The sequence below is a fragment of the Portunus trituberculatus genome, chromosome 25, assembly GCF_017591435.1.
Source record: "Portunus trituberculatus isolate SZX2019 chromosome 25, ASM1759143v1, whole genome shotgun sequence".
NCBI classification, from domain to species: Eukaryota; Metazoa; Arthropoda; class Malacostraca; order Decapoda; family Portunidae; genus Portunus; species Portunus trituberculatus.
The window spans coordinates 2137412-2156576 of record NC_059279.1 but is presented as its reverse complement, the minus strand read 5'-3'; the positions used below and the strand labels follow the sequence as shown (position 1 = coordinate 2156576).

General features: G+C 42.6%; 2 protein-coding genes across 8 annotated transcripts in view; one reads left to right on the top strand and one right to left on the bottom strand.

Annotated features, from left to right (window-relative positions):
• LOC123508874 (corticotropin-releasing factor receptor 1-like) overlaps window positions 1-12693 on the top strand; it is a 128236-nt gene extending 115543 nt beyond the window's left edge. For 4 of the 5 annotated variants that reach the window (XM_045262862.1, XM_045262861.1, XM_045262863.1 and 1 more), the window contains 7 exons: window positions 4578-4707; window positions 5664-5820; window positions 6852-6982; window positions 8243-8370; window positions 9018-9452; window positions 10613-10763; window positions 11303-12693. In XM_045262862.1, the coding sequence (XP_045118797.1) occupies window positions 4578-4707; window positions 5664-5820; window positions 6852-6982; window positions 8243-8370; window positions 9018-9452; window positions 10613-10763; window positions 11303-11551 (1381 nt within the window). In that variant the 3' untranslated portion in view covers window positions 11552-12693. The remainder of the gene's footprint in view (window positions 1-4577; window positions 4708-5663; window positions 5821-6851; window positions 6983-8242; window positions 8371-9017; window positions 9453-10612; window positions 10764-11302) is intronic. The other variant, XM_045262864.1, reaches the window with a different exon arrangement.
• Window positions 12694-13153: 460 nt separating this feature from the next.
• LOC123508593 overlaps window positions 13154-19165 on the bottom strand; it is a 55487-nt gene continuing 49475 nt past the window's right edge. For all 3 annotated transcript variants that reach the window (XM_045262368.1, XM_045262370.1, XM_045262369.1), the window contains exons 6-10: window positions 17727-17861; window positions 17182-17319; window positions 16630-16798; window positions 15956-16098; window positions 13154-15661 (exon numbers count right to left, since the gene is read on the bottom strand). In XM_045262368.1, the coding sequence (XP_045118303.1) occupies window positions 15572-15661; window positions 15956-16098; window positions 16630-16798; window positions 17182-17319; window positions 17727-17861 (675 nt within the window). In that variant the 3' untranslated portion in view covers window positions 13154-15571. The remainder of the gene's footprint in view (window positions 15662-15955; window positions 16099-16629; window positions 16799-17181; window positions 17320-17726; window positions 17862-19165) is intronic.

Sequence of the window (19165 nt, the reverse complement as noted above, 5' to 3'; positions counted from 1 at the left end):
CCATAAACTGAAGGGATGGCGAGGTGGTGCTGCTTCCACTCTACGGCTTAATATCCCAATAGATTTTCCTTTATTCCCGCCAAAGGTGTCCCGAGAAATGCCGCCTTTATGTCCCGTCGTGCATTATCCCCTGTGGCGTGAGTTACGGTGGCGTCTGGAGGCTCTTTAGGTCCTGGTTGTGGTGACGTGGGGTGGTGTGGTGTGGTGCTGGTAAGACAAGGGAGATGCATCGGTTTCTCGTCTGATCTTCTTGTGTTCGTGAAGGTCAGTGTGTTTTTTTCCTCCTGAAGATAACGAGAAAGAATTGCTGTTGGTGTTTGTTGTTTTTCTCTCCTTCGTATTCTTAAACACAGCTTTCTTATCGTACCTGTTCTTCAAAAGCCACAGAAATAGTTAGTCGGGTTTTCATGGTCGTTTTTGTCTACTGATCGTGCAGAATCATCGTTAGACTATTTCAAGGATTATAAAAACTGACTTGAAAACTTAAATGACTTCCACTGGAGCCTCTTCAAAGTTGTCGAGATTATCCACGGAAGCGTTTGAATGAACAGCCCTTCTTTTAGGTTATTGTAGTGTCGTTTGCTTGGTGAAGAGTAAGGTTTAAGAGTAGTCTGCATATACGTAGTGGTTAGTTTCCCTCCGAGATCTTGCATTCAGGAAGTGTACACTCTTATTTCATTAGTCTAGAAAGAATTGGGGAAGATTCTTTGCTGTATACTTTGTTCTCTTTGTGTTGATTATTGTGATTGGGTTAGGTCAGGTTAGGTCGTCAGGTTAAGCCAAATTCAAATGACATTATCTCAAGTCGTTTTCAATTTAGGGCAAAGACAAACCGGTTCATTTCAATTCCAAGTCACATAAGATCAGATTAGGTCAAGTTAGGCCAGATTAGATAAGGTCAAGTCAGGTTAGGTTAGGTCTGGTAACGTTGTCTCGTGTGTTATACTTGGCAGGAAAGATAGTGTTATGCTTGTAATCTAGCAGGCAGTGTAGCACAAGATGAGTTCGTTCCCTTCCCTCCTCCTGTCGTTTAGCCCACCTGCGCGTAACCTTTGTCCAGCCAGGGTGGCGGGAAAAATTCTTTGTTTTGGCTGTCTCGTTTTCTATGCTATGTAAAAGTGATGTTATGGGATGAGATGCATCTATATCGCTTCTTTCCCTTCCCTTCCCTTCCTTTCCTTTATCAACCTTCCTCCTCATGCAGAAACCAAGATGCGTATGGCCTTTGTTCGGCCCAGAGCAGCGAGAAACATTCTTTTGTCTTGTCCATCTCGTTTTCTATGCCCGGTGAAAAATGTGATTATGGTTGCTTTGTTGCAGACGAGACGCATCTATCGGTTCCTTCTCATCCTCGATCTTGCACCGCGGAAGTGAAGACGCGTAGGATCTTTTTTTTTGTCTAACTTAGCGTGGCGGAAAAGATTCATTTGCACTTTTGTCTTCTATATATGGTGGGTGGGAGAATATGGTTACGCATCTATCACCGTCCTCTCTTCCTGATTTTGCATTCAAACTAAGAAAAAAAGACACGTACTTATCCTTTTGTGTAACGCAGGATGACTGAGGAAAAAAAAATGTATACTCAACTTTTCTATGCACGATGAAAGGCTATGATTATGCTCGTGGTTTTCCTGCAGATCAAGACGCATGTATCAGCTCCTTGCCTCCCCTGATCTTGCACACACGGAAGTAAAAACGTGCGTAGCCTTTTGTCCAGCGCACCGTGGCGGGAAAGATTCTTGGTTTGCGCTGTCACGTTTTCTTTGTGCGGTAAGTTATAGTGGCGGCGTGAACGGCATTTTAAAGTCTTCCTTTGACCTTTAATTAAACAGGTGAGAAGCAATCATACCTTGACGGGAACCTGGTTTGTTGTATACCTATATATTCCCTCTGGTAAGGCGCCCTTCCACCTCCCTGCGGATCAATACAAGGCTAACCCAGGGCGTGCTTCATTGCTTCGAGTGCCGGTGCTTGCGTCGAACCATTTTTGCAAACTGTATCGGAAACTTCCTCCTTATTTTCTTCCTTGCCTTATTTTCACTCCCCATTCTCGTTTTCTTCCTCTCCCGTATTCCTTTCTCTCTTCAGCCTTCAGTCTTCTTTTGTGTTATCCATGGGAGGGAGATAAGAGCGATAAAACTGCATTCTCTCCCCGGGAATCGCCCTGGTGTTGTAGCGAAGCAGGTGTCGCGAAAAGAGCCATTCGAAGCTTCGGATCAGAATTGCTTCCCTTCAGTTAAGATTTCCTGGTGTTTTCTTTGTATTTTATTTTCATTCATTTCATTTCATTTCTGTTGTTAAGTGTATCGGTTTTCTGTTTTGTATTTTTTTGTAAAGTGGGTTTTTTTGTATTTATGTGTCTGTTTATGTATTTTCATTTTGGTTCTTATTTCTTCGATTTATATATATATATATATATATATATATATATATATATATATATATATATATATATATATATATATATATATATATATATATATATATATATATATATATATATATATATATATATATATATATATATATATATATATATATATATATGGTGACGTGAAAAGGATTAGTATTTTTTTTTCATCACACACACACACACACACACACACACACACACATACACACACATCATAGTGTAGTGGTTAGCACGCTCGACTCACAATCGAAAGGGTCCGGGTTCGAGTCCCGGGAAGCGGCAAAGCAAATGGGCAAGTCTCTTAATGTGTGGTCCCTGTTCACCTAGCAGTAATTAGGTACGGGATGTAACTCGAGGGGTTGTGGCCTCGCTTTTCCGGTGTGTGGAGTGTGTTGTGATCTCAGTCCTACCCGAAGATTGGTCTATGAGCTCTGAGCTCGCTCCGTAATGGGGAAGACTGGCTGGATGACCAGCAGACGACCGAGGTGAATTACTAACACACACACACACACACCACTGCTGTTTCTGTTTTGACACCCACAATACTCTCTCTCTCTCTCTCTCTCTCTCTCTCTCTCTCTCTCTCTCTCTCTCTCTCTCTCTCTCTCTCTCTCTCTCTCTCTCTCTCTCTCTCTCATATACGAGAACATCAACAATGAAGGTAATCAGCGAAGAAGCAACGCGAGAGAATTCCAGCCGTGTGTGTGTGTGTAGACTTGTAGGTGGAGTTCTGGTTGTTGTTGTTGTTGTTGTTGTTGTTGTTGTTGTTGTTGTTGTTGTTGTTATTACAGGTCTTCTCGTTCTTGTTCATTCTCCTCGTCTTTCTCCTCCCGATTTCTTCCTCTTCCTCCTTTTCTTCTACCTTCTGGCTCTTTCCATATTGGTTTCTTCCTGCTCCTCCTCCCTTTACACACACACACACACACACACACACACACACACACACACACACACACACACACACACACACACACACCATTTAATTTGATATACGAGTGGCTAGAGAGAGAGAGAGAGAGAGAGAGAGAGAGAGAGAGAGAGAGAGAGAGAGAGAGAGAGAGAGAGAGAAATAACACACACACATTAATTATCCCCCCTTTCCCGTACGTACACACACACACACACACACACACACACACACACACACACACACACACACACACACATTACTCACTCATTCGTATGCACATCACTAAGTTACCACGTTGTTTTCCACCTACACAGAGCTCCCCTAACTTTCCCACCAGCGAGACGAATGCGAGCAACACACACACACACACACACACACACACACACACACACACACACACACACACACACACACACACACACACACACACACACACACACACACACACATATAACACTATATCTCTCTTGAAATATTCGCCATTACGACTTTTAAGGGTTTTCCGCTGCCTGTTTCCCTCTTACTTTACCTGATGAAGCTTATTGACACCTGGGAACACCTGCGAACGAGTCAGGTATTGCGAGGTTGATTGCCCAGATGTGTGTGTGTGTGTGTGTGTGTGTGTGTGTGTGTGTGTGTGTGTGTGTGTGTGTGTGTGTGTGTGTGTGTGTGTGTGTACTCGGATATTCTTCTTTCCCTGCAGTTGGATTTGTTCATTTTAGGTATTTTAGTGTAAGTTTCGATGTCTCTAGTGTTTACGTTTGGCGTGTGGTTGTTTGGTTATGGGTTTTTTGGCTGGTTCTCTCTCTCTCTCTCTCTCTCTCTCTCTCTCTCTCTCTCTCTCTCTCTCTCTCGTTGGTATGCATTGTCAGATATAAAGTTACGTTTTTACTCCTCGTCTTCCAGCTTTTATCTTTCTTACTTGCAAATCTGAAAACAAAGGGAAATGGAGATAACACGCTTTGCCCTACCGAGAAAGAGAAAGAAAACACGCTTCTTGTAATACACACTAACACAAAAAAATAACAACAATAATAACAATAACAACATTTGCATATAATACATTCTCACACAACCTTCAAATGGATAACAAAAAAAAATAATTAATTAAAAACGTGCCTTTAACTTATTTGAAAGCATTACGATCCTTGTTAACGCGCAGCTAGGAGTTTCTAATCTAATCAACACCTGACCTAACCTGTCCTAACTTGACCTAACCTAACCTAACTTGACCTAACCTCCCTTCACCTTCAGAGCCTTGGAGTGTGACCGCCTGAGGGTGCATAGAAACCTGGTGGCGGCGCTCATCATAAGGTTCTTGGTGATGCTGGTGCTGACGGAGCCCTTCGTGTCCCGCCGCTCCTCCTACACCTACAGAGACGTGGTGAGAGAGAGAGAGAGAGAGAGAGAGAGAGAGAGAGAGAGAGAGAGAGAGAGAGAGAGAGAATGAATGAATGAATGAAAGTTAAACGAAGAAATAAGAAAACAAGAAAAGAATAAAGAAAAAATGGAAGAGAGAGAGAGAGAGAGAGAGAGAGAGAGAGAGAGAGAGAGAGAGAGTAGTCAATGATTCACTCTCTTACCAAGACTATTTTCAGAGGACACAAATGATCAGCCGGACACAAACAACTGTTTCTCATTTCATTTATGTGGAAATATTGTTGATTTGTCACTAACACCGTAGAAATACCGTTAAGAAAATAATAATAATGCCTTTTTCAAGAGAGAGAGAGAGAGAGAGAGAGAGAGAGAGAGACCCCCAAACGCTACATGAAAGACTAATAACATTATCTATCATCTTTCGCCTTTCTACTTAAATTTTGATCATCTTCCTAAACGCATTACCGTTCTTGTGTTGGCCTCTGAACTGGTGATGTCCGGGGAGGGAGGGTGGAACTGACTATCCTCCTCCTAAGCTGCCTCTAGTTGGCTTCACGCTGACATTGCGCCCAAGTTATGCAGAGTTGCGGTGAAAAGTTTGGAGAGAAGTTAGTCGGCATGTTGGTTGGTTAGTGTATACTGTACGTAGGACATTAGAGAGAGAGAGAGAGAGAGAGAGAGAGAGAGAGAGAGAGAGAGAGAGAGAGAGAGAGAGAGACGCAAAAAAATATAACACAATCACACAGGCAAATAAAATGAGGGATGCGGCGTCTGACAGAAGTTGAAAAAAAAAAAACAGTAATAGAATACAAGCCTACAAGAAAATCGAGGCGTGAGGAACAAAGGAAAGCGGCTAGACTCGTGCGGTTTCCTTGCGTGAATGAGAATTGTATGTAGCTGTGAACTTGTTACCGTACTATTGTTGCTCCCAGAAGCCTTACCGTGGCCTTGGTGCTGCAGGATTGGCTGTGCAAGACGCTGCTGGCCCTCAGGATGTACGCCCAGATGGCCTCTATCAACTGGATGTTCGTGGAGGGCTTGTTCCTTCACTCCCGCCTCACCTCCAATGTGTTCCACTCCAGGGCGCCCTTCCCGCTCTACTACACCATCGGCTGGGGTGTGTATGGTGTTGTTTCGTGCACACACATAGATACACACGCAATGAAAGGTGGGACATGACGAATTTCTTAGACATCTGTAACGCTAAATCACATCAGAGCGACCCGGTGTCACATGGCCAGCGAGATCGCGCAGCTTTGATTATCGGTGCATGCTTCGCCCAGCCCCGCCCACTTGATGACACCTTTTTAAGTAGTAGTAGTTGTAGTGGTGCTTGGTGCTGGCTGGGAGAAGCTGTATGTGTGTATGTATGTATTTATGGCTGACAATTCCAGCCACAAATTGACACCTGTCAACCTGCCTTCCTTAACAAACACACACACACACACACACACATATACATACATATACACACACACCGCGTAGTGTAGTGGTTAGCACGCTCGACTCACAATCGAGAGGGTCCGGATTCGAGTCCCGGCGCGGCGACGGCGAGGCAAATGGGCAAGCCTCTTAATGTGTAGCCCCTATTCACCTAGCAGTAAATAGGTACCGGATGTAACTCGAGGGGTTGTGGCCTCGCTTTCCCGGTGTGTGGAGTGTGTTGTGGTTTCAGTCCTACCCGAAGGAAGATCGGTCTATGACCTCTGAGCTCGCTCCATAATAGGGAAGACTGGCTGGGTGACCAGCAGGCGACCGTAGTAGTGAATTACACACACAGGGTGTCTTGCAGAAGGTTAAAAGAAAGTAACCTTTACTTAGAGCAGGGTTTCTTAACCTGAGGTGTACACACCCCTTTTGGTTTATAAGATTTCCAGGGGTACCTAGATCAGTACCATTGCATATTGAGATAGTGTTAGTCACTAGATCAACATTCTGTTCAATGCCAGATTACTGGGGGTTCGGATAAATGGTCTTATAACTCAGGGAGTTCTTAACGAGAAAAAGGTTAAGAAACCCCAGACCTAGAGCAACAATGAGTAATGAGGACAACAGTCTTGACTAAATCCTGGCAAAAATTAGACAATATACACCTTATATCATTTTTTGAAATGGGTACACTTCTCTAATCCTTGACCACTCTCACAGGTGCACCTCTTGCATTCATCGTGGCCTGGGCTACAACCATGGCCCTCCAGCACCCGGCCCATTGCTGGCGAGGCTACAGCACCCTGTCCTACGTGTGGATCCTGGTGGGGCCCATGGTGGCCGCCCTCATGGTGCGCCCCGCCAGTGTTTGGTTGGTGTGGTAGCCCTGAGGTCTTTTAGGGTTATCTGTGTTGTCAGCTTTAGGTCTTTTATGCCTTAGTTATGTATGGTCCCAAAATAGTTAATGATATGGGCTCCTAGTTTATGGTTTGAAGTACGTACACCTTTTTGACACACACACACACACGCGCGCGCGCACACACACGCGAACACATGCGCGCACACACACACACACACACACACACACACACACACACACACCACGTAGTGTAGTGGTTAGCACGCTCGACTCACACTCGAGAGAGTCCGGGTTCGAGTCCCGGAGGCGGCGAGGCAAATGGGCAAGCCTCTTAATGTGTAGCCCCTGTTTACCTAGCAGTAAATAGGTACTGGATGTAACTCGAGGGGTTGTGGCCTCGCTTTCTCGCTTTCCCGGTGTGTGGAGTGTGTTGTGGTCTCAGTCCTACCCGAAGATCGGTCTATGAGCTCTGAGCTCGCTCCGTAATGGGAAAGACTGGCTGGGTGACCAGCCAGTCTTTCCCAGAGGTGAATTACACACACACACACACACACACACACACACACACACACACACACACACACACACACACATCGCGTAGTGTAGTGGTTAGCACGCTCGACTCACAATCAAGAGGGTCCGGGTTCGAGTCCCGGAAAGCAGCGAGGCAAATGGGCAAGCCTCTTAATGTGTAGCCCGTTCACCTAGCAGTAAATAGGTACGGGATGTAACTCAAGGGGTTATAGCCTCGCTTTCCCGATGTGTGGAGTTTGTGTTATGGTTTCAGTCCTACCCAAAGATCGGTCTATGAGCTCTGAGCTCACTCCGTAATGGGAAAGACTGTCTGGATGACCAGCAGGCTACCATGATGAATTACACACACACACACACACACACACACACACACACACACACACACACACACACACACACACACACACACACACACACACACACAAAAGTGCTTTTCTAGCCGGGTAGTATAAGAATATATGTATTACATAATTATGTGTTAAAAACTTTCACAAAAATATTTTTTAGAAGACAAAACACAGTGCTCTTGACTGAGTCCTGTAGAAACACAAATTGGCAAAAAGAAAGCATGTAGTACACCAACTTTATGAAATGAGTAGTCAGGCTGTAACAAGAGACAAAATATTACAAAAGAAGTGGTGCATCACATGTGCTGTTGGTTGTGAGGTTAGCTGCTGTAGGGATGGTCACATGCTTGGAGTGTTGTGTGTTGTTGCAGGTCAACTTGGTATTCCTGGTGAACATCATAAGGATCTTGGTGACAAAGCTTCGTGCAAATGACACCCTTGAGACGGAAAAAATAAGGTGGGCAGTGTTAGCAAGAGATCCAGGTCTTCTGACATTTTGGTGATTGTTGCATTTTCTCCCTAATATTTCCAGAAGGAAGCCAGGGAGTGCATGGATGGGGGACTGCAGTGTTAATGTGATAGTACCTCTCATATACACTGACTTTGTAGTCATGAATATTTACTGGATGAAACCATACTAAAGTGAAACTGGCATTACTTTATCACACTTGAGTCAAACACACCACCCTGTCTTCCTGCTGCCCTCTCTGTTCACACTGGTGTTGTGTTGGTGTTCTGGAATGTATGTTCATTGCATGTGTTGCCTCCCCTTTTTTGTAATGTCAGGTTGTGTGATTGTATTTTCTGTAGTCTGTAAAGAATCTGTGATGAGTTTGGCTTTTTTTGCTGTGATAAACTGATTGAAGATCCTTAATATTTGAGGGTGATTCAACAATAGGTAGACCTAAGAAAACATTATGTGAATATCCTGAGGAGAAATCTAGACCTGAGATGACTTGCCATATCAGTTATTCATGTTTGTGGTGCTGGGCAAGTTGTGACTAAGGGGACCTGTAAAGGTATGGAGCTTACCTTTTCAGACATTGGTGATGAGGGTACATTAGTTTGCAGCATGTACAGTAACAACATTGTTTTAATTTTGTAGCTCAGATAACATTGTTTTGCTTCCCTGAATCCCTGGTGCAGCACACGAGGACACACTCCACAGTACCAGAGCTCTAAAGCTACCAGAGTCCATCACAGGTTCAAGAGAGAGCCATCTCAGTATCACCATACACTGAGGCAGCAGCATCTGCCAAACAATAACAGTCTCCAACCGGAGCAGAAGCACAGTGTCCTTGAGGAAGGCAGACTCCACAGGAACAGATCATGTCACACTGGCAATGACAGTGGCTGGCACCACAACAGCCTCACTAAAGAAGTGGAGTCCACCACTCACAACAGAGAAAGCAGCCCTCTCCTTCGACAGGAGTCCCCACTCAAGCAGGCAGCACAGCAGAACCAAGGCAGCCACCTCCCTCGCAGACAGTTCACGGGGAGTCGTCGCTCCCTCCACACCAACAGCCTGCAGCACTACCCATCAGTCGGTTATGCTGCAAATCGTCCTGAGTTTAACACAAGGTAAGACAAAGTGTTGTCATGCATAATTTACCCTCTGGAAACATGGCCCTGACAAAGCCTCTTGGCAGTGTGTCTTATGTACCAGAATAATACACAGCTCCTGGTAGACTGGGGCATTAAATTCATTGCTATCAATGATTAAAACTTGATCTTATTGATTTTTTATTTCATCACCAGCTTATGTAATTCATAGTTGTTAAGAATTTAACAAGAAACTCAGAGTAAGTGAATCTTGACACTGAGCTTGTGACAGAGTGGTGCTCAGTTGCTAAGCCCTCTGCTGAGAGACACCAACACTCATTAAGGAGTGTTGCAGCTTGAAAGGTAATGAAGTTTGAGAAAATTATTTCAACCAGAAAATATGCAAAGAAAGTTTAGACGGACTTTTACTAATACAAATATCTTCCTGCTGCCTTTCCTCTTGATCACTTTTAATATTTAGTCAATGAAATTTTTATCTCTGGTGTCTCTTAAAATCCTGGCAATCAAACACTAAAGCAAAATGTTGTATGCTTCCCTTAAGCTGCATAGTATCATGTGAAGTGTCACAGACCTTGTGGGGCATGTCATGTGGTGTTGCCTGCTGACCCTCTGTGTGTGTGTGTGTCCCTGAATCAATGTACAGTACCTCTGTTGACACGAGACTCAGTGCTCAGACAATAACTTTACACAACCATGGAGCTGAATGCATAATTACTGCAAACTGAACCACCAGTCACCACACAGCAGAGCATACCAGTGGAGTCACTGCATACATACTTTGAAAACACACACAGTGCAGTTAGTCACTATATGTTGCATTATTACCTGTTGTGAAAAGCCAATTATTGCTTCACAGTATACTCTTGGTAGTACATATTTGGGCTTTTGATGGCTTTACTTAACTTACCCTTTCATGTTCCTGCCCTGGATCTTCCTGTCACATGTTTTCTGAACTTAGTGAGTGATAGGATTAGACAACTTGTTATTTTCTAGCTGGAAAACTCATCTGCAGTGCACTCATGACTCATCACACCATTGCAGTTCATCTCAGATTATTTTGCTCATTGAATAGAGTAATTTAGATTGAGATAAAAGTTGATAAGAGTGTGCAGAGTGTGTGATGAAGCAGGCAAGGTATGGATAACAATACAAACCAGAATAATATGAGCTGTTTACAGAAAAGCAATACGGGCAACAGTGATACTTTTCCCTCTGCTGGGCATCACCAACCTGCTCTTCGCCGTCAACCCGGGCGGCAAGGGTGACCTGGAGAATGCCTACATGCTGACCAACGCCATCCTGCAGTCCTCACAGGCAGGCTCTTCCTCTGTACTGGGTTACTTGTTAATGGTTCATTTTGAGAACATTTTTGTGCTTCACAAATAATGACTTGTTCTAGATCTGTGCAGGTGCCATTCTGATGACATGTTGATATAGAATAAAGATTGGCTGCAGGTAGCAAATGTATTGTGATAACTAAAGCTTATGAGATTTCCCTTGGAATGATATGTTCATTTTTCTATTTATGTTGATTCTTTAATTTATGAATAAAATTTTGATATGGAATTCACAAGCTTCCTTGAAGCATTACTGTATATAGTACTATCAGTTTACCTTTGCCAGATGAAGGAAAGACTTGACATGCAGCTGGTGTTTTGACAATAAAGTTTCAATGTCATGTGAAAATTAAACTTTTTGTTAACTAGTATTTCACATTCATTACAAAATGTTTGGTGTTGAAGTCCATCATGAACATGACTCTTTCCTTGCCTTGTCCAAAAGTTATGTAATGTTAAGAAAATTATTCTTTCCTATTAATGCAACATTTTCAGAGCATCATAGTCACGATTTTTTGTGGTGATCTGTAGGGCCTGTTTGTCTCTGTGTTCTACTGCTTCCTGAACACTGAGGTGCAGGAGCTGCTACGGAAGCGGTGGCGTCAGTACCGTACCCGCCAGCGGGACCGGCCCACAGGGGCACTGCGGGCCAGCACACGATGCACACTGCTGCAGGAAAAGGCTCTTTCCCGGCAGCAGACACCCAGTCCACACCTCCAGCCCAAGGCCACCTGCATCCAGGGCCTAGCCAACCCTGCCCTGGAGACCTCTGTGGTGTGACGACAGACACCTCTGTGATGTGGAGATCCTGGCTGAGGTGTGGTGCTGCTGCTGCTGTCCTCTGCACTGTGATGTAGTAGTACCACCTTGGCCTCAAACTCCATCCTTCATCTGCTTCACTGAATCTTTGGACAGTGAACTGAACCTTTAATATTGACTTAAAGTTGAGTTGAAAGAGTGGCAAAAAAACTGCAGAGAAATATCCATGTTTGCAGACCACTTAACTACCTTTCCACCACAACCTTCCTTTGCCCACTCTAACTGGGGAACCCTAATCTACAAGGCAAACTTACTGCTAAGTATCAGCTTTTCAATATTGTTTTATTTATACATTCTTCAGTCTTTTCCATGAATTAACTATCATGAATAATATTGCCAGCTGGTCTGTGTGTTTGTAAGTAACTCGTGCATTTACTTTTGGTGCATTCATTGTCATGAACACTTAGACTTGAGTAGTGTGTGAATGAATTGTATTGCACAGGACAGTCTAAAAGAAACTGTACAGTTCTGTGAACCTAACTGCATCACCTTGTAACAGACACCAACCTTCATTGCTTTCCAGCAACAGCTGAAACAGAGACAATTCTTAAAAATTTACATATTTCTTACTGATTTGTGTAAAAATTTAATGGTTCGGAATAGACAAAGTTGTTTTCCGGAGGATTATATTTACTTAGGTGCTTCAGAAAATGTGCATTGAATATCACGTTAGTGACCTTTTGTGTTTTCTGCATGTGTTCCGTGAGGTGTATGTGAAGAGCGATAAATGTACTTCAAGAAAATTATAGTGTGCTTATGAGAATTTACAGCAGGAAGACTGAGCTGCTGCACATATAGATTAACTGGGGGAGTATTAATCTATATGCATTATAGTTTTACTCTTAATGCTAGTACTGGAGTGATACAGATTGCTGCAGTTCAGTTTATGTTCAGATCCATCGGCAGCTGTCTCTCTGCTCTAAAGTCTCCTGCTCTGTGTGTGTGTGTGTGTGTGTGTGTGTGTGTGTGTGTGTGTGTGTGTGTGTGTGTGTGTGTGTGTGTGTGTGTGTGTGTGTGTGATACTGGCATAGTATAGTGTCAGTATGAGGTGAGAATCATGTAGAATGACAGAAATTGTACAGAAACAATAAAAACTAACATAATTCACTCTCTTTACTAACCTGATAATTATGAAGTTTCAAATCTCTACATGAACTTAGTGGTCGATTTCAGGGTCGTGTTCAGTAGCCGAGGACATTTGTTAAGATTTGCTGCCATGGAACTCCACCACCACCACCACCCTGAAGGTTCTAGGTCTTCAAGGAGAAATGATTGCTTCTTTTTTAAGGTATATATATTTTTGTTGGTTTCTTTTTTAAGTTTTCATGATCACTGGATTTTGTTGCATTTGTTTTGTTATTCAGTCTCACCTCTCAGTTTGGCAACACGGGATTGGCATGTTAACTGGTGTGTTTAATGGTGGCAAGGCAAGGGTGTTGAGGAACCCTGTATCTGTGGACTCCAGGCAGCTGTCTTTGAGGTGAAAATATCCTTAATTTGAAATGAAAAGCAGTAGACATATGAGAAACCTTAAGCAAGGATAAATGAAAGGACAGTGTTTTCCAAAGCATTTATGAAGCAAAGCAAGATTGCATGTGTGATGACATATGTTTCTTATGTTTAATAGGAAAATATTAGCATACAATAGTCCTTCAGATTTTATTAGCAGACACATTTTGAAATCAAAGCTCAAAAAACAGTAAACTGAACCATATATATATATATATATATATATATATATATATATATATATATATATATATATATATATATATATATATATATATATATATATATATATATATATATATATATATATATATATATATATATATATATATATACTGAAATGACAAAGCCCAGTTATTTTTGTCATTGACGACAGGATTTGTGTCCTTAGTGGAATGTTAAGGAGGAGGGCAGAGGTTGTAAAGAAACAGCCAGTGTTTGAAATGCTCATTGTACAGTAAAGCTCAGGTCAAGCAAGACCATGACAGAGAACTTCCACGTCTTTATATAAAACTTTTGTAAAACACGTCAACGTTAAGACAAAGATTCCCAATTATTTCTCCAAATTTAGAAAAATATACATTGTACAATCTTAAATACAATCCAATTATGTCATGAACAGACCCAACTCTTTATTATTTTAGTTGTGCTCAGAACATTGTGATAGTTTATGTACAGATTTTACATAAGAACAAAAATGTTACAGTTGGGTGTTAATTGTATGTGACACTGGTGGGTGTGGACTGTGGCTGGAGGCAGATGATGACTGGGAGGCAGCAGGACCAGGCTGTGTCATGCACTGGCACTCTCCCTCTCACCTCCTCGTCAACAGCCAGGCCACAGTTTTCCCTGATAACATTTCAGCACTTGTGCCAAGACCCACAAGGCATCATATGCTGTGAGTGAAGTATCAACTAACCTAACTCTATCCTATGTTGGCGCCTCTCAGGTTGAGACGCACCATGAGAAAGGTGAGAGGGACGCGGCACCACCCCTGACCCAGCAGGTAGTCACTCCATTGAACTTGAGCCTCGGATTGCGAGGTTGGTTTGGTCATTGGGGGTCAGCCACATAGTGTGAAAATTAGCTTGATAATGATGACAAAGAATAATGTAATTTAGGGGAATGCATGATGTCAAAAGCTAACATTACATGAAAATGGAATAACCAAAGTAGAAATGTGGACATGGTTTAGTTTTGTGTTTATGGTGAATCAAAATTTTGTATTGATTAAATTTTACCAATGTACCAGACATCAGATGTACATGAAGTGAATGAAGTGTGAGTCCCCACCAGCAGCACACACCTGCCACCCAAGGCACTCGGTGGCCTTAATGGCTGCCAAGAACACATCAATCGCTGGTTTAGGGAATGACTGGCACACGCTGGCCATCACCTGGCAACCACAGGAACCACTCAATCAGGGTGGTGGGGCTTGCAGGGCCACACTGGCTGAGGAACACACTCTCATCCTGTACACATCTGGTGGTCCTGCCTCCATCATGGCAGTTTTTGACCATTGTATATACCATGGCTGAGTGAGGGACTGGAGTGCTGCTGTCATTACCATGATTGATGATGATATGTGCAGCATTGATCTGTGCAACAGCAGCAGCAGCTGTCAGGCCCTGCGTCCGTTGTGAGTGTGACGCTGTGACACCTGCTGTCCATGGGTGTTGGCTGTATGGCATTACTGTGACCTTGACATTAGATGATTGCAATTGTAGATTTGTTTTGCTTGTTTGGAATGAATGATGAAAATAAGAGACAAGATAAAAAGCTGTCTAACACAGTCTAGGTCAACTAACCTTAGAGCCTCCGGTAATGCCTACAAACTGCTCTGAAAGCACCTACTTATCAAGGCAGTTGAAGCGTTTCATGACTTGTACAGTAAATTTGCACCTTCTGATGTCACTCTCTACCATCACATGATTTTTTAAAACTTAAAAGTACAGCAACAAAGGACCCACACATCTACAATGGTTTTAAGTACTGTTATAGCTTAGTGGCAGGAAGGCCTTATCCCTTGTATTGGAAGGGTTTTATTTTGTATCACATTGGCAACTTAATACATGTCTTGTTATTAAAAAGGAAATGTTATCTGAGCCTACATATGGTTACTGAGTGCCTGTCAGTAATGCTTATAAGTAAACTTTTATTAGTTTTTTTCATTGTGTCATAGAAACAATGAGGTAAGACATGCGAGCTTGACAAACCAGAATTTTAGCATTTTTCTTGATAACGAAGAATAGCCTGATGATAAATCAGTATGTAGCTTGGTGCTGAAAGAAGTTTTGAGGCTTAGATTTACTGTAGCTTCCTTTGTTGTTCGTCTTCAATCTCTCATTCCCCTCAGGAGCCTCCCTTGGTGTTTGCTTCACTTCCTTATTTTGAACACTTTCTGTCTCTATCTCTCTCTCTCTCTCTCTCTCCCTCCCTCTCCCTCACTTGTCTTCCCATCACATTATTAATTTATTTCTTCTTTGTCTTCTTGGATAGTTCGAGGGCCAGCTTGTAGGCAAGCGCTGGTGGTCTGTCCCTCCCAGTGGCGAGATTTTTCACCTGAAATGACGAAGGATTAATTCATTATTGTGTTAGAGAGAAATAATGTTCTCACTCCTGTCCTGATTGGCTCTGTGTTAGGGTAACATTTACTGTGAGTGTCCTGCCAAGGTTCATCCCCAGCCACTGACTCATAGCCAGTATTTCTGTCCTTGGATAAGTTTTCAGTGTTTCTGTGATGCCACAGGGAGAGCATGGCAATAGCAACAACAGAACAAAAAGAGGTGCTTATACTTGTTAAAAAGACAGAGTCAAGTGCCTTTTCTGGGAGGAGGAAGTGATGGTGTTCCTTACCTGTGAAGAGTGTACAACAAGGCCTTGGTTGGCAATGGTGTGTTCCCTGGTGGCCGCAATGTCCTCCTCACTCACACCCCGGCAGCCATCATCTATCAAGATTGTCCTGTAGCCCTCCTCAATTGCATGTTTGGTGGTCGCCGCTGTGGGAGAAAGAACATGAGAACATCAAAAGATAAGGGAAGCTGGAGTCCCCATACAAAACAAATCTATTTATTTTTGCTGGCAGTCTTCTTTCCCTATAAAAGACCATTAGTGTGTTTGTCATCCCATACATAAGACAATGTACATCTAGCAGTCAGTTGCCTTTTGCAATGCATCAATGTTATGCAGACCTCCAAGCTTTCCTAAGGTTGAGGAATTCATTTTATCACAGAAACAGGAGGATTACACATTATCTCCCTTCCACCTTTAAGCTGCTTATAATGTAATTAGATCTTAAGTATAGTACAGTGGACAACAAAACTTTGCCCTCTCCACCAAAAGCCAATGATGTTGAGAGTATGAGTGATGTGTGTGTAAGAACATGAATGTGTGGTGCCTTGTCAGAGGCCCCCTTTGGATATTTGGATATATACATAGATTAAAGAGATCGAAATATTAAGAAGTCCATGAAGTAGCTAAATGATAAGTGTTAAGCCTGGAAGCACTTGCCGCCAGTACTTGCCACTCACCGACACACACGTCATAGGCCACGCCACACACAAAGACATCGGTGACGCCTCGCTTCTGGAGTTCCTCATTCAGTGTTGTGTGGAACTTCTTGTTGTTGTCCCAGAACACACTGTAGGAGTCGGTGTCTGGGTCAGTGCCCTTGTACACCAAGATTGCATCCTCTGCAACCTGGAGGAGGTGATGGTAGAGATTATTTGATTGAAATATTGGCATCTAATCAAGTCATGTAGCAATGACAGGGATGGTAAACATAGGGTCAAGTGGTACAGTGCATTGATGCCTGGCTTGATTGACTGATAAAATTGATGGTTCCACAATATTTGTATGATGTTGCACATCAAAGCTTCAAACTACAAATATTTAAAGAAAGCACAAAAGTAATTAAAAGATGGAAAAGATTTGAATCTGAATGAAGCAGTACAAGATGCTCTTGAACAGGTGTGAGGAAATGTAAGAATAACAAGAGACTAATAATTGCTGATGAATAAAGAATAAATGTGTGATGTTCCTGTAATGCCACACTGATCTCCACACAGACACCAAAGACTCACTTTGAGGTCCTCGTGCAGCTCGGCACCCCAAGTGTTCTGGACACAATGCCTCGGCCATAGCTTCTGCTCCATCGGCGTCCCATCATTGTTAACGTCAAAGATGACGGTGTCGTAAACCTGCGTCTCCTCACACATCAACTATAACCACAAGAAGGATGTGTCAGACAGCAAGGGAGAGAGAGGAGTGAATACAGGTAAGCAGATAAATTGACAACAAACACATTGATAAATAGATAGAGGGTAGAGTGGAGTTTTGAGGTGAAGGAAGAAAAGAATGGGTGGTGCTTAGGTTGTACAGTGTTTTGAGAAGAGTGGCACATGTTATCATTTGCTGCCATTAAGTTTGCTTTCTTTTTGGATTAAAATGTACTATTATCACCACTGACAACCACTAATACAACATACTACAACAATTACTACTACTACTACTATAACATTTCACCTTACTATAAATAAGAAGACCTCTAATTACCCAAACTTCCTCTGCATCATTGAGTATTACCATTAATCCTTTTAGCACCACCACCACCACTACTATCACACACCTTGCAGGAGGAGTGAAGAGAGCGCATGTGTACATTGTCGATGAAGGACACGTGGTTCTCTGGGTGCCAGTCGAGGGAATACACCACCACATCAAAGCGGTTCTCCTCCAGTATCCGGTTCACAGGGGGAATAACCTGCAGCAAGAGGAACCATATATAGATGGATTGTATTGGCTATGAAAGTAACAGACAGAACACAATGGCAGGTGCAAGTGAAGTGAGGAGTTGTGCTGGGTAAGTTTGTATTTATAAGTTTGATGTGTATTTACCTAGTTGTAGTTTTACAGGGCCTGGGCTTTATGCTCGTGTGGCCCCGTCTCCATATCTACACTTATCCAATCTTACTTTAAAAGTGTGCACACTCGTTGCAGACACTACTTCTTCATCTAAACTGTTCCACGTCTCAATACATCTCTGCGGGAAACTATATTTTTTAATATCTCTCAGACATCTTCCTTTTCTCAGCTTTTTACTATGCGATCTTGTGCTTGGATGTCATATTCTTCTCTCAGGATCAGTTTCTCATTATCCACTTGGTCCATTCCGTTGATCAATTTATAAACTTGTATCAGGTCTCCTCTCTCCTTCTTTGTTCCAGGTTGGTAGATCCATAGCCTTTAGTCTCTCCTCATATGTCATCCCTTCAAATTCTGGAACCATTCTTGTAGCCATTTTTGTAGCCTCTCCAATTTTCTTATGTGTTTCTTTTTATGAGGGGTCCACACTACTCCTGCATATTCCAATCTGGGTCTTATTATAGTACTTATCAATTTCTTCATCATTTCTTTGTCCATGTAGTGAAATGCTACTCCAATATTCCTCAGCAAATTATATGTTTCTCTAAAAATTCTATCAATATGGCTTACTGGTTGATTGTTTTCTTCCATCGTCACTCCTAAGTCCTTTTCCTTTTGACTTTCTCCAGTTCTACTCCATCTCCCATCTTATAGATTCCCACAGGTCGTCTTTCACTCTTTCCCATTTCCATGACATGGCTTTTGTTCACATTGAATTCCATTTCCACTTCTTACTCCATTCCCAGATCTTATTTAGGTCTTCTTGCAGTATTTCACAATCCTCCTTTTGCTTTATAACTCTGCACAGTTTCGTATCATCTGCAAACAAATTTATGTAGCTGTTCACTCCTTCTGGCATGTCGTTAATATAAATGAGGAAAAGTATTGGTGCCAATACTGACCCCTGTGGCACTCCGCTTTCTACTGCTCTCCACTTGGACTTCATATCTTTAACTACCGTCCTTATTTCTCTCCCCCTCAAATAATTTTCTATCCATCTCAATGTGCTTCCTTTTAAGCCACCCTTCTCCTCTAACTTCCACAGTAATCTTGCATGTGGCACTTTGTCAAACGCCTTTTTAAATCCAAATAGATGCAGTCAACCCATCCTCTCTCTCTTGTACTCTATCAACTATTCTAGAA